The sequence below is a fragment of the Neolamprologus multifasciatus genome, chromosome 18 (assembly GCF_963576455.1).
Source record: "Neolamprologus multifasciatus chromosome 18, fNeoMul1.2, whole genome shotgun sequence".
Classification (NCBI taxonomy): Eukaryota; Metazoa; Chordata; class Actinopteri; order Cichliformes; family Cichlidae; genus Neolamprologus; species Neolamprologus multifasciatus.
This window is the reverse complement of record NC_140456.1, coordinates 8,181,606-8,196,898: the sequence shown is the minus strand read 5'-3', so window position 1 is coordinate 8,196,898 and position 15,293 is coordinate 8,181,606. Positions and strand designations below refer to the sequence as shown.

The 15,293-nt window shown below is 39.5% G+C and overlaps 1 protein-coding gene across 8 annotated transcripts in view; it reads left to right on the top strand.

Annotated features, from left to right (window-relative positions):
- The window catches only part of LOC146497281 (rho GTPase-activating protein 12-like), a 65,390-nt gene that overhangs the window by 35,757 nt on the left and 14,340 nt on the right, over positions 1-15,293 (top strand). For all 8 annotated transcript variants that reach the window (XM_085141751.1, XM_085141744.1, XM_085141749.1 and 5 more), the window contains exon 3: positions 13,822-14,088. In XM_085141751.1, the coding sequence (XP_084997877.1) occupies positions 13,822-14,088 (267 nt within the window). The remainder of the gene's footprint in view (positions 1-13,821; positions 14,089-15,293) is intronic.

Sequence of the window (15,293 nt, the reverse complement as noted above, 5' to 3'; positions counted from 1 at the left end):
CAAAAAAAAAAGTTCATGCCTTTTTAATTTGTCATTTATTAAATTTTCACGGCACATTCTGCACCATATCTCTGTGCGTTCATCATTAGTTTGAAGCCAGCTCACCTCCTGCAACCACTTTTCCGAGAATACGCGCTTCTTTTGTGGTTCGGACTCCTTCTGACATTTCTTTGGAGGCGGAGGTACATCACAGTAATTGCTTAAAGGAGCTTCTTCGACATCTTTAAGAGTTCTAAACAAATGTCTGTCCTCCTCCAGAAAATCTTATGTATGCAAACACGCGGTGCAACTTCTTATCTTGTGCACGTTTTTTATTTTGACAGCGAATGCGCACCTGCGGACCACTTATGTGCAGCCCTGGTTATTTAGCTCGTCATATTGCAGCCACAGAAATTCTTTTGTCCATGAAACCATAAAGCTGCACTTTCTTTTTGCCTTATAGTCTGATTTGTCATAACGTTTCCGTTTTGTGGTAAGCTTTTCTTTGGCTGTCACTTCTTCACCCTGACCTGTCTTATTTGGCTCAGCAGAACTAAAATATATATCCTGCTGCTTTTACACACGCACTCACATAACGCTCAGCGATTCTCTGCGCGATCAACCTCTCACATGTTTAAGCTTGCTGCGGGAGATTTCACTTGTCATGTTTGCATAGTAAGCTAATGATTGATAAGACGATGTCAGAGGAATTGGTGCGCAAATTATCATCACTCACCAATCAGTGCTGTCGCTCTCTATACACAGTTCACGCGATTGCAAAGTGAAAGCAAAAAACAAGCGCAAATTCAAACGCGATTTCAATATGTCACATATTGACAGTGGCTCACCGATGCCAATGACATAATTACCCAGCTACATTTCTGAAAGAATGCAAAAGCATTGACATAGATTTTTCCTTCCTACGATAGGCCGACGGGCAGGGCAGAGAGATTTTGGCAGCCCGACTGGAAAAATCGCTAGCGATTTTGCGAGCCCTGTATCTGATTGAGGAATCACTCATCTTTGGAAAAGAGAGTTTATTACAGAGAAATGGCTCTTTCCAAAGTAAAAGCTATACTATACGCTTCTTCTGGGCTATATTCTCAGCAGCATATTAAACATATCAGGTCCCCATAAGGAGAATCATGTGCTAACGGCTGTCTAAATGACTTGAGTAAAGTTTGTAGCATGCCTGCTTGTTGTTTTTCTCTGCTTCCACTTGTCTTTGCACTAGGATGATGTCAGCATAAATGTGCAGTTATATTCGTTGTGTTCCCACTAGTGCTGTCAGCGTGAATCTCATTGAAATGAGTTAACGCCACAACACGGCAAATCTCCGTTAACGAGCTACCGCGGATCGCCCCGTGCGTGGGGCTGGACGGCCAACACGTTAACGAGCTAACTGCGCTAACACACTAGTTCCCACTCATGTAATTGAGCATTGCTGGCACATCCAACATACTGTTTTACTTTAGTCCATGACACGCTTACCTTCAGGGTCATACTTCACATGAAAACCAAAATAGTTCCAAACGCCAGATCTGAATGAGAGTGGGGGAGGTTCAATTTGCCATGTTGCAAGGAGAGCTTAACTTCTGTCTGCTAGCTTGCGCTGTGCTCAGTGAATCTGCGTTCGACTACTCCGCCTAGGCTGCACTTTCGAGCGCAGATCCACTGAGCGCTCAACACAGACAGCACCGTCAGAAGGAAAGTTGATAAAATAAATTAAAAATTTTGTATTGTTCGATACATATGCGTACCGAACCGAAAGCACTGTATCGAACGGTTCAATATCGATACGAGTATCGTTGCACCCCTAATATATATATATATATATATATAGATATATATATAGATATATAGATATATATAGATATATATAGATATATATATATATATAGATATATATAGATATATATAGATAGATATATATATATATATAGATATATAAACGAAAAAAAAACCCTGTATTACAAGACAAATAACGCTTAAGGCCACTGACTGACAGATCAGTATAATAGTCTCAAAGAAATGTATGTATTGATGCTTTCTCAGGCTTCCTGTGTTGGTAAATTTAACTGACATTTTAACTGTTTCATGCATGTTTTTCTTTTAGTTCAGTTAGCTTTGTAAGTATTCAGTGTTGTTTCTGTTTTTTTGTCAGCCATTTAGCTTTGACTGAATAAAGTCTACTTAGATAATTGCAGCTCCCCTCCAAGCCTCTTTATCTTCACTCTTGCTGAATCAAATGCTTCATGGCTGTGGTCTGTCACTGTTGTCTGGGTTAATGGATGCATAGCTTCATTCAATGTCAGTGAATGGACACCCAACACATTTGGACTGCTTGAAGGACCCCAGTCAGTGTTTGAAGAAATAATACCCAGTCCTGTTTGGATTTGTTTTTTAATGCTTTAGTGTGCCCAGCTGGGTCAGAGTGCACAACAGTGAAGCTGTGTCTGTCCATAATAAGATCAGACAAAATGTGTACAGCGTGGCTGTACAGTATTCAGTGGTTTATCAAATTTTATGCCTCTTTATTTTTTTTAGCTTTTTTTTAAGGTTGTAATAAGTTTCGGTGTTCAAAAAAAAGTTAAAGTGATTTATGTTAGTTGGACATGAAAAATGTAAGGTTTTTCAGATTGCTCTTTCACCTGTGTTTACAGATGGTATATTTACCTTTCAAGTCAAAGTGTGGCATTTACTATCTTTGTTTTAGAAAGCCAGATGTTACAGTGTTGGCATAAGAAGGTGGAATGCTATAAACAAAGCTAGCTTAGGTGACTTGGCTTGTGAAAGGCAACCATAGATGGTATTTGTATATCACATGGACAGAGATACCTGTTGATTACTGCTAACATAAAAATAAAATAGTGCTAGAATTTAATCTGCTGAGAAGACCCAAGCACACATTTCTTGGATGGGCTTTTGGGCTGTGTTAACCCCACATAGTTTCATAAAGCAGAGAATTACCCATGTGGACTAGAACAGTGTACCAGGCTGGAAACGTGTCTGATTCACGGTTAACTGTGAGCACTTTAAGGGAATTATATGTTCATATAGTTTACATACTGGTTGTTTTATGTGATCAAATTGTGATAGATGTGCTGTGATTGTTGTTTTAGTGGACTCTAGTTGAAGAACAGGCAGTGTCCCGTTAATGTTCTCTGATGTTCTGCTGCTGAATGGGAAATGAACCGAACGTGTCCTGCCTGTCGCCGAAGGATTACTACAACAACAGCGCGCACACACATGCACAGCCATCTGCCTCATCACTCACAAATCAATTCAGAGTTCTGCTGCAGCCACACTGAGGTTAAACAGTATCTGACAGTGAATTAAAGACTTTGTTTGCTTTCAACAGCCTGTTGGCATGTCAGACGTTTATCTTGACGGCGAGAAAATGATAATCTCCGTCTGCGGAAGACTCATTTATAATGGTGTAAATCTCACACACACACACACACACGCACACACACACACACACACACACACACACACACACACACACACACACACACACACACACACACACACACACACACAGGCTTGTTTCTGCATGTGCTTGTCAGTTTTTGCTTGATAAAAGACTGAGGGGTCCACAAATTGAGTTATTGCACCAGTGATAAACGGTTCTACAAAAAAGGTCTAAAAGGCTGAGAGAAAGGATCAGACAGGTGCACAAAGCTGCAGGTGTCCTCTCTTACGGTCCCTTTAAACCACATTTTCCCATTTTCAGTTCAGCAGGAAATGTTTGGCATGCTGTATGGGCAGCTCTGTTGACATTTTCTGCTGCTGGCAGTGACGAGTAAATGTTTTCGTCAGTGTAGCTGTCTCCACCTCCGCTTGCTTTGTCCCTGACATTTCTGCATTTGTTACGTTAACCACAAAAAGTCCATCTTGGCAGAAAACCACTGACAAAAATTATAAAAGTTTTGACTTACGATCCATTATAGCACCAACAAAGGCAGGATTTTCAGGGGTTTAATTTTGTGTATATGTGTATATGTATGTCCTATTTCCTCAATAATGGCTGGGCCGTAGCTCATGTGGTCATTGGAGTATGAATAAATGTAAATTATAGATAGAGAAAACTATAGGAAAAAAGTGCTTGTATGAATAGTTGTGATTTGGTGAGCGAGGCATATACAGCAGATGTATATGTTTCTTTTTTTTTTGGGGGGGGGGGTGTTATGTTTTGTTTTTTTTTTAATATATGTTAACTAAAAAATACTATAGATTCTTTTGATTTTCATATATAATATGTTCATTTCATCTCCCCCCTGCAAATTTGATGTTACATTCTCCGTTTGCTTTGTTTCATGGTCATGTCACGCAGGTCACTAGCCAATGAAAATACCCCTGATAATCCTCCTTTCTAACATAAACAATTACCTAAACAATACGTTTGGAAAATGTTTTATTCAGTATGACCCTAAAGGAGTGACTAAGCCCATAAGTTCATCAGGAACAGAAGTCTGGGCTGGGGCCATTTTCCTCATTGACCTTCTGTGGTCTTTTCACAATCACAGGAGTCAGCCCCTGGCAGCAATTAACAGGAATGCAGGTTTAAAGTTCATTTAAACACACTGACTGCCAACAACAAGCTATGTGAAAACCAGTTAAAACCCACACCTCACATATCTACATGGAAGGACACATTCCCAAAATTTGCTTTCCTCCTAAACAAGCTCAAATTTGCAATTTATAGTTGACTGATATATGCTGATGACATGACTCATTCAGAGTGTCTGCATGGGCAGTTTTCACAGTTCACGGTTAAGGTTGAAATTTGGTTAATTTAAAGGCGCATGAGTGATTTGTTCAGCATAGCAGCAGCCTGCTGCTGTGCATCACACAAGCTATTCGAAGGAAAGTTTTGGCACTGGGACACACTGTGTGAAACCACCTTAATGAGATAAAGTCACCAGAATTTCACACGTAAATCATACATATTAGAGAACAGTGCAGAAATTTGTTGAATTAATTAAGAATCTCTCCTTAAAAAATGACTCATAATAACTGCTTTGTTTGCTTTTTAGCTTTTTAAGGCAACTCTGTGGCTGAAGCTTTTTAAGGCCAGCTGGAATAGTAGTGGTCTTGTAACCAGAAGATAATGAGGTTAAAAAAATATATATTGAAAATAGGCCAGAAACTCTCTCTCTTTTGTGAACCATGCATCACCACTAAAATGAGTCTTTAAGCAAAGCATTTAATGCCCAGCTGTGCTAATAAAAGTTTTTTAAAAGCACCAAACAGTAGGAAACTGTTACTTCAGGCCTGAGAGTGTGTTAATTTATAAATGCAAAACAGGTTGATAAAAGTAGATCCAGTCCACTGAGCTGTAGCGTCTTAAGTTAAATGGGTAGTTTAAATAGAGTGGAGCAGACCTGAGTGTGAACACCTGGATTTGAGTTAGCATATTTGCACTTCCGGTTCCCACATCTCGATCTGGGCTCTTTTAGTTTGCCTACTGTGGTAATATGAGTAAGATTTGCAGTTGATTCAAGTTTTAGAGATTTTCAAATTTTGTTTGAAAAAAAAAAAATGCTAAGACTAAAGATGTTGTTGGGCATATTTGGCTTTACGGAAAACACAGGCGGTTAGTAGTTGTGATAGCCTAATGTTATCATGTTATAAAAGTGGCTTCAGTGTGCGATTATGTTGCAGTACAGCACATGTATCAAAAAGTTTTATTTACCTCAAACCTTATTTTTTTGCAGTAATCCAAAATCTTATGGAAAAAGTCAAAACTTTGTAAAGACTCTGGACAAGCTTAGTGTTCTTAGGAAACCTACTCGGGTTCATAACGCGCTCTGTTTATTGTGGCTGAGAATCCGATTCAGTGAACTGGTCTCTAAGCCTGTGGGATGATATTGTGACTGGGATTAGCTGAGCAGTAGGACGGCACAGATAAGGAAGAGTCTCTGTATCTTTGCTTCATATCTTCATCCTCCTCATCTGTGTTGGCTGGATTGACAGAGCTGGATTGAGATAACAGGCGTCAAGATGTCAGCATCAGTCAGTTGTGATTTAGATAGTGTCTGAAAGCCTGCTATGATGCAGTCCTCCATTTATCTATTTAAGATACAATGAAGCGGCCCAGAATAGGATAATCTCAACCACGGCTTGCTTTTCTGCGGTGAAAACATCATCTTTTCAATCTGGTTTTTCCCTTTTATGCTTTTTGTCTAAAGGATTTCTTTTTTTGATACATTTTCTAAACCAAGATAACAAATGCACTTTCCAGGCTAAAAAAAGACTACTTCTCTTAGCTGTTCTTAAAATCCCTCTTTGAATATCTAACGTTTCCTACCTGGCAACAGGATGGTTGGCTCGATGTCTGTGTGTTAGATAACAACATTAAATCCTCTGCTGGAGCCTGGATTGGAGGAGAAAGCTACATAGAGCACACATCTTCGGAAGTCACATCCATTTGCATTATGTGTCCTGAGCAGTGACCACACCTGCCCCCTTCCCTGCTACCCTCTTACATAAACACACACACACACACACACACACACACACACACACACACCTATAATATTTATACATGCCAGCTGTCCTTAATGGACCCCTCCAGCTCTCAGCCAACCGCTGTGCTGGATTATTAGCATCATCAGCTGTGACCAGTCAGGTACATGAAATTAGAAGATTAATCAGCATCTGCAGAGTCTTAAAAACAACACTATCCACATCCTTTATCCTAAGGCACCTCTTCAAATATTACCCATTGTATTTTTAGTCTTTATTAGAAGAACACATGTGTTAATGTGGGCACAGCTGCAAGCCCATGGAGTGAATAGATGACCCTGAGTAACACCAAGCCTGTTTCTGCTCATTTGCTCCTCTGTTTATGAATCTCATTGATGTGTGTGAGAACTTTACTGCATTGGATGAAAAAAAAAAATAACATGTTCACAGTTTCTCTGGTTTATCAGCTTGTAGAGATGCCCCTAGTTCCCCATGGAAAAGATTGGCATCAATATTTGAATAACGTTCAGCCTTATCCATTGGACTGTGTTTAAGTAGTTGGCCGTCCTTGATTGACTGATTAATTATGCAAGGTATTTTTTCCACTTATTTCCCTGTAATTCTTTTTTAAATCCAGCACCTAACCCAGTGGGGATTCATGTTTAAAAATAAATAAATAAATTAATTAATTAAAATGATTAATTGATTCAGAATGTTGACATTGTTTTAGTAATTAATCACATCACTGGGGGAAAATGCTTAAAACTACACAGGTTCACTGGTTTCAGTTATGTAAATGTGAGGATTAGCTTTTTTCTCCTCTTATTATCATGTTAAATTAATTGAAATGAGTAATTTGGAGACGTTACCTCAAGATAGAAGAATCTGCAGTAAGCATTTTTCACTTGTTAGTTTTTTTAAGCCTACATTATTAATTTAACTGATGGTGAGACCAGCCATGATGTGTACTTGGAGATGGTGGCACTGAGAAAAAGACAGGAGACTGAGCTTAGGTAGAAGAGTTTGGAGAATGTACATAATAGTTTGTGAATCCTTGCTTATACCAATGTGACAAATAGACGACGGTTCAGTTATCTGCAATAAAATACCAAGAAGCCTTTTTAAGTTGAAGATGGATTTGTAAATGTGATATTTATAAGGTGTAGGATAGTATTGTTGAAAAGGATAAGATTGACCATTTGTAGGAACTGAACACTTATCTGAAGTTATAACTGTAAATCAGTGACTTTAATAACATTAATGAACATGTTATTCATTATTATTAATCGGTACTTTTCCCAGCATGCTGGGAAAAGTACCGATTTATACCTTCTTTTTGTTTGTTTGGTTTTTTTGGCATGTGATTAAAAGCAACATTGTAACTGTACCACATACTGAAGGCATTTTGAGTTCACCCAGGTCTTGAACCCACCTCAGGCTGTTCTCTTTTTGTCCCTGCATTGTAAGCTCTTTTCTCCTGTTGAATGTCACTTCTCTTGGGTTGCGCAACTATCTTGGGTGGGGCCTGTGTTTCAAGGCCTTTCTGTGTGTTTGTCCATGGTTTGCTGTTCTTTATTATTCAGTTGGGTCATATTTGGTGAGATTACCTCAGACTAGACTGAAATAGGCATCAAGCTGCAATGTGTTTTACAATCCTGGGGTTTGTCCGGGTGTCTTTGTAACTTTTCCAGACGCATTAAATGTTATTTTTGATTGCAAGCTCCTTCCCTCTGTGTTTTTTATTGTTTCCCTTTCCCTCTGTGTTATTCCTACAGAAGAAAAAGTGTCAAGTTTAGTTCACTGCTCGTGCTGTAAAGTTCTTGTATCTGTGATGTAATCAGCTCGGCTCTAACATAGCCTCCTTTCTTCCTGTTTCGATCAGGTGTTGTCATGCTTCCTAGCTGGTTTCACCTGTCACATGTAGCTGTGAATTAAATTTTACCAGTACACCAGTAACTACACTGATCCCAAAGTGGATACAAACAAAACAAACAAATACAAACAAAGCGGGGTGGGGGGGGGGGGGGGGTTCTTTCACTTTTATTTAAATTCGTTTGGGGTTTTTTAGTTGTAATTCCTTCATGTAGTGAGGATAAACTTGTGCTAGCATCATGGATTTATCTTCAGCTGCTATTATTTTTATTATGATAGCTGTGTTTTTTGGCATGTGCACACAGCCACACACTGTTTAACACTTTAAGGTAGTTTTGTTTGGATCAAAAAAAAATGATTAAAACATGAACTTTTCATTGTAACTTGAAACCTGTATCCCATATGTGAAGAAAAATAGGGAGTTTTTCTGCTTCCGTCAGCTACATTAGTGCAAAAAGAAATGTTATAAAACCCTTCCAACTACATTATGCAATACACTGTAACCACCCAACATGACCATGTAAAGCACTGCAGTGAAAAACCCCTCCAGTGAAACTAAAAAACTGAATGGACAAGGAAGTAGAAGAGGGAAAGAGCCAGCCTGTCTATTTTTGTTTTTGTGGGCATGATTGTGCATGTGCACACTTGTATGTATGCACACTAGTCAAGCGCGCACACTTGATTCACATCAAAGTACCTGTGTGTGTGTGTTTGTGTTTGCATGGCCCATATCCCTGCAGGTATGTGGCAGAGCAGGTTCATCTGTGTCAAATAGAAGAGGTAAACGTGGACAGACACACCTCTGCCTCCTATTCCTCCTGCATCACTGCTACGTCTCTTTAGGTTTAACTTTGTTGTCAGACTGCCACCTAAAGGACGGTGCGACCTTAACCTTTGATTATCTGTGTTTCCGCAACTGTGGAAACAGAATGGTGAATATTACAAAAAATTAATAAACGGCTGAAACTAATGATACATTTCACCACTGTATAATTGTGGTATATAATATACAAATTTTTATATATTTTTACATATATATATATATATATATATATATAAAATCGTAACCATCAGTTTGTAGTCATGATCACAGTGTTGCACATTGATCTGTTTTCAGAGTGTTGCTGAAATGATTTGACTACAAACAACAGAATTGAGCATTGAAACTAACTTCACCAGACATTTGTTTTTGAAAAGCAGCTGAGCAGTTTTACAGTTGACCCCAAATTTACGAGAACCAGGATAACTTTGCATAAAATGAACACACTGCTCTGAATCTCTCAGCAGACGAGTCTAAATATAAACAGTGTGATGCCAAAGCATCTGCAGCAAGTTCTCTCCAGTGTTAGCGCTGATGGATTCACTGCCTGAAGCGGAGTCTTAGGTTCTTCTGTTTTTCCTGGTCCTGATGCGGTTTATCTCTGAGCTGAATAACACTGGGCCGGGTGGTTATTATTCAGACTGCAGGCTGTGCTGATAAGACTGTAAATTTAGAACTGGCAGCATCACTCAGAGTCCTTTTCGTTTCTCCACCCATTAAGCGGTGTTCTGGCCTATAATAGGAAATTAAGATGCTGAGCTGCAATCAGAACTGTTAATTGGCTGCTGCTGTGTAGTGAACCCTCAGGCTCAGACTGTGGCCTGTACACCGGGTGTACTTAACTTCTGGTGGAACTGTGGTTTGGTCAGCCTGTGTAAAATGGTAAATGGCCTGTATTTGTATAGCACTAAGGACCCCAAAGTGCTTTACATATCCAGTCATTCACCCATTCACACACTGGTGATGGTAAGCTACATTGTAGCCAAAGCCACCCTGGGGCGCACTGACAGAGGCGAGGCTGCCGGACACTGGCGCCACCGGGCCCTCTGACCACCACCAGTAGGCAACGGGTAAAGTGTCTACTGGTGGACACAATGACCGAGACTGTCCAAGCCGGGGCTCGAACCGGCAACCTTCCGATTACAAGGCGAACTCCCAACTCTTGAGCCACGATCGCCCTCTTTCTTCCCACAGTTTGGTTTCTTAATGATTTCTGTCTGTGCCGTCTCTGAAAATAACCACCGTCATATTTGGAAATATTTGATTGGGGAAATATTTGATTTTCCTCCACAAGGAAGAACATAAAACATCGTTAAATGTTTCTGATAGTGTAGCATTTCCAAACTAAAATGGGTTCTTTCTTCTTAATTTAATTTGCCTGTTTAATTTCCCATGATTCCTTATTTTTGTTTTACTTTAATTTATTTAATCATAAATGTTCATGGTCATTTCAGATAGAATTAAAGTAGTAAACATTACTACTAAACTAAACAGTAGTTTTAAACATTAAAACAGTTTTTAATGTTTTAAACATTAAAACAGTTTTTAATGTTTATGACTAAACATTAAAAATGTTTATCATTTGTTCTAAAATACTTTTCACAGCCCACCTGCAATAACTACAGAGGCCACACTTGTTTCCACTTTTACCAGCTTGTAAACTGTAGAGGTTTACTGTGTTCCTGTCATTGACTCGCAAGTGGCTCAGATTTATTGTGGCAAAGCAAACTTAATCAGCTGTTCACCCACTGAGCTGCATCGGATGCATTATACAAGCTCACCTCTTATTGTCTGTATTATAAGATAGCACTTTAAACACTAGGGTTACTCATAAATACACAACCTCCTAATTTTATGCTTCATAAAAATGTCACAGCGAGCACTTTATTTCGGATATTTCACTGCAGGAATCCCGGTGCAGAAAATGTGTGTAGGCGCTGACACCTGACTCCATTGAAACCTGTACTTAAATCACAGTGTACTGACAAAGAGAGCAGCTTCCTCATACTGAGAGGTCAACCGCTTAATGTTCAGTGGCTTCAGAGCTCCGTATTGATTAGCTGGTCAGTCTGATAACACCAGATGTCCAGCACCAGCTGCTCAGGAATATACTGCTGCTTTAACAGAGTTAAGAGACTCCCTGTGCATTTTTAATGAGCCAACCTGGCAGTAATGACTTTAGTTACATAATAGGGGTCTATTTGATAGAGCATATACAGCTTTTCTGTACTGCTGAGATGGTCAGATTAGTACAGGCATGAAGGGGATTTTTATTCTTGTGTTTTTACAGAATTGATACAAAAACAAACTCATCTTCATCTTCTCATCTCTTTTAAAAATACAACCCTTTGGTCTGGCAGTAATACAATATAATAAAGTGTCTACTTGTCCTGCACAGATTTGATGGAGTATGCAGAGTGTTACACGCATATAGTCATTTACATGAAGGTAATAGCAGTGAAAGGATGTGGATGTATATCACATATAATCAGAAATGACAAAAATCACCATCATCTAAATATCCACCTTCGTTTGATTGCAAAAGCCTATAATAACAAAGAAGACTCTGGCCTGCCAAAGAACGTTTGTTCCAGCTTCAATTAAACAAATGAAACAAAATAAATGCACTTAAGGCACTGAGACATGATAGTTGCTGTGTATCAAGGAAAATAGCCTTTTTTTTTTACCTATGCATGGATCGCATGTGGCTTGTTGCTGTACTGCTGGTAGAAAAAAACAAAACAACACTGCTTTGTTGAATTCGCAGAGTTGTCTTTTTTTCCACTTAAGCTTAAATTTCCGAGCAGCCTTAAGGAAACTGTGTTTTTCGTGGCCAAAACTGAAGTGGGCGACCACCTCTGTGGCTTTTTAACGGTCGATTGACTACCAGGACTTCCCCTTTCACAGATCCATGCACTAAATCACATGTTTGTGCAGCATTATGCAGGAAGACCACAGAACAGTCACCAGTGTTGCACGCTGCATGCAGTAAAGCAGACTGACAGCTTCAATCAAATCACTCAAAATACTAAACAGTGACGATGGCAGTGATCCGTTTGATGAAACGTTTTTCGCAAGCCATTTCAGTCCATGAAGAGGATGACGTATTTACTATTTGTCAACCACTGGAGGTAATTTGTCGTGCATTTTAATTAATGGGTGTAAATTTTCTCAGCATTGCAGAGGCTTTCTACTGAATGCTGGCTGTAACTTTGAAATCTAGAGCTTTGCTTGATAACCCGCGTGGTCAGAAACTTTTAAAGAAAATTTGGACTTCTGTGAAATGTTTTCACAAATAGAGGGATGAAACTGTTTAAATTATATAATAAGATACAGTATGTATATTGTGGTGCTGTGATACTGTATTGAACAGCTAGCACTTCTATTGAATATCAAGTTCTCCTTGGTACATCCAGCTGTTTGCTTGGCTCCTGCATATTTCATCCCCATTGATTCCCATGCAATAAAAACATCACAGAGCCAACGTTGGGAGGCCTCAGGGCACTGGCATTATTCATGCCTCTCTCTGCCCTGTCGCTCTGCAGCCGCGCTCCTTCTTTGTAATGCCAACATGAAATAATCATGACAAGAAGCCCATTGACTGGATCACTGGTTCATCTGGGTTTTAAAGGATGCTCTGTCATTAGAGCAGAGCTGTACTACACAGCAATAGAAATGTTCTTCTTTGACTGAACAGGAGCTCTCTTGTTCACATGGCACTTGAATATCACCATATTTTATGTTCTTAGGAGGTTAGAGTTGTAATCATGTTTGCCACTGGTTAAAGTGACGGTTACAGACTCACCCTTAAAAACATTTGAGTCATGGTTGGTCAGGTTTTCCAGCTTGTTATACAGGAACATTTTTGTAAGTGTATAAGTATCATGACCTGATTGCTGCATGTTGAAATTAAAACAGGATCTGAAACGTAACTCATATTTTCCTTGTGAACTTGAATAGCTCAGTCCAGCCAGTATCATTTTTCACTGTCTGCAGAAACTTCTTCTTCTGAATCTGTACGGGGGGGACAATGCAAGTTTAAAAGGAATTCCTATCGTTAGCAGTTATCCAGTTAGTTTTTAAGTAAAAATGTCAATCAACACATTAGGGTTTGCCAGTAACCAGTAACAGTCCTTCTCTGTGTTCAGAGTTGTTCAGATGAGGTTGGACAAACTCTCATCCCAGTGTTTAGGATGCATCTTGAGCTAGTTTAACTTCCTCTTTTCTACCTGACATGGGTTATTGCCACTCCCGGTTGTATAACAGCAGCAACTTCCTTCCCTTGTCCTTCTCCAAGTTCATTCAATGATCTGCTCCTCCACGGCTCACAAAGCCTTGAAGTAGAGCTTGTAATTTCTCTCTAACTTTAGTCAGTCACTCAATGCTCCAGTGCAGCTGAGAGAGTAGAGTAAACCTCAAATCTACTGTGAAGATTAAATGATTGACTTCATGTGAAACTCTGTAGGAATGGAGTGTGGGGGTGAGCTGTTTGATGTACGTGCTGTTCTAAAAGGTTTCAAATGAAAATATCTACCAGCTTGTGCGTGCAGCTGGTGATTTACAGCCTGAAAGCTGTGAATATTTTACATCATGCCCCTTCACTCACTGTCCAGGAACTTTTATGTAACATCCGGTCACAGATGAATCACAGTTCCCTCTTTCTTTTTTCCCTTCCTTAGACTGTGTCTTCTGGCCAAGGCCGCCCCGAGTCACCCGTCTACAGCAACCTCCAGGAACTGAAGATCACCCAGTCTACCCAGCCCCCTCTGCCCTCTGGCTCCCCGCTCCATGTGGTTGGAGAATGGGAGACCCATAAGGACCAGAATGGTAGGCACTTCTACTACAATCGCACCACCCAGGAGAGGACCTGGAAGCCACCTCGAACCAGGGACAATAGCACCAGAAACTTGCAAGGAGAGAGCCACAGCACCGGAGAGAGCTCAGAGGTAAACGCAATTTACCGTAGTGGAGGTTCGTGAAGTATCGCGAGCATTGGCAACACTTTTGGGTTGCCTTTTCCTGAGCCATGTGCCCTAGTATCAGGATGCATTACTTTGAGTTTTAACAAGCAGTGACATAGCCTCGTGAATAAATATAAAAACATAACATTACTCCCCCCCCCCCCCCCCCCCCCCCTAATATCAAAGAAACCATTTTATGGTGCACATCTCACAGAGAGGGTCCTTTCATGCAGGCACCTCTGTGCATGTCAGTGTCGTTACTGCATTTCCATGGTGGTTGTGCAGAAATCTGAGGATCGGCTCTCTGAGAAAAATAAGAAACTGAGGCATGAAAACATGGAGTGAGTGTGAGCTGGGTCACAGTCAAGTCATCAAATTAGAATGAAAAGTAGACAATACAAGTTAATGCTAAGAAATGAACCAATACAGTTTGTGTTGGACATGGAGACAGTCTCAAACTACCAAATTATATTTACAGATGATATATTTATGTACATCATTTTAAATGCTTAATATGTGAAATGATGGATAACAATACATTTTAATAATGAGTTGTGTTGCTGTGAAATGTGCAGCAGTTTCATTGAATCCAGTCTGATTTGCAAATGCAATATATGACACTTTGGTAACCATAGATATTTTGGTAAACAGTAACAAATAGAAATATAAGCAGCTGCTTGGACTATGAGTAAGCCTGTAAGATGATCAAAATGTTTGGAGCAAGTTCAAATTGTTTAACACCCAGCAAGAGCACATAAAAGTAACGTGAAATTTCCCATCACATCATTGGTACTGTAAAAATGCTTTAGATAGCTATTACAAACGTTACAGAAATCAATACTTTTTTCATTTTATGTATTTTTATCTTGAAAATCAGCAGAAACATAGTAGACAGCAGTCTACAAGTCAGGTAATAATGCAGGCTGTAAGAATCTGAGAAGTGCTAAGTAGAGATCATAAAGGGTCCGGTCCTTTTCCTTTTTTTTTCCCACACATGTAAGCCTCTGATCAATCACTGCATAATTAATATGCACTGTCCCTTTTAAATAAGCATTAAAATAAAGCAGGTGCAGCCAGCCTTTATACAGCTCTTCTGACAAAGTTTATATTATATTAAATTCTTTAATTTAAATTAAGTCCCAATTGTTATCGCATCAATTTTTATAACAACATGAACTCGGAAATGTTAC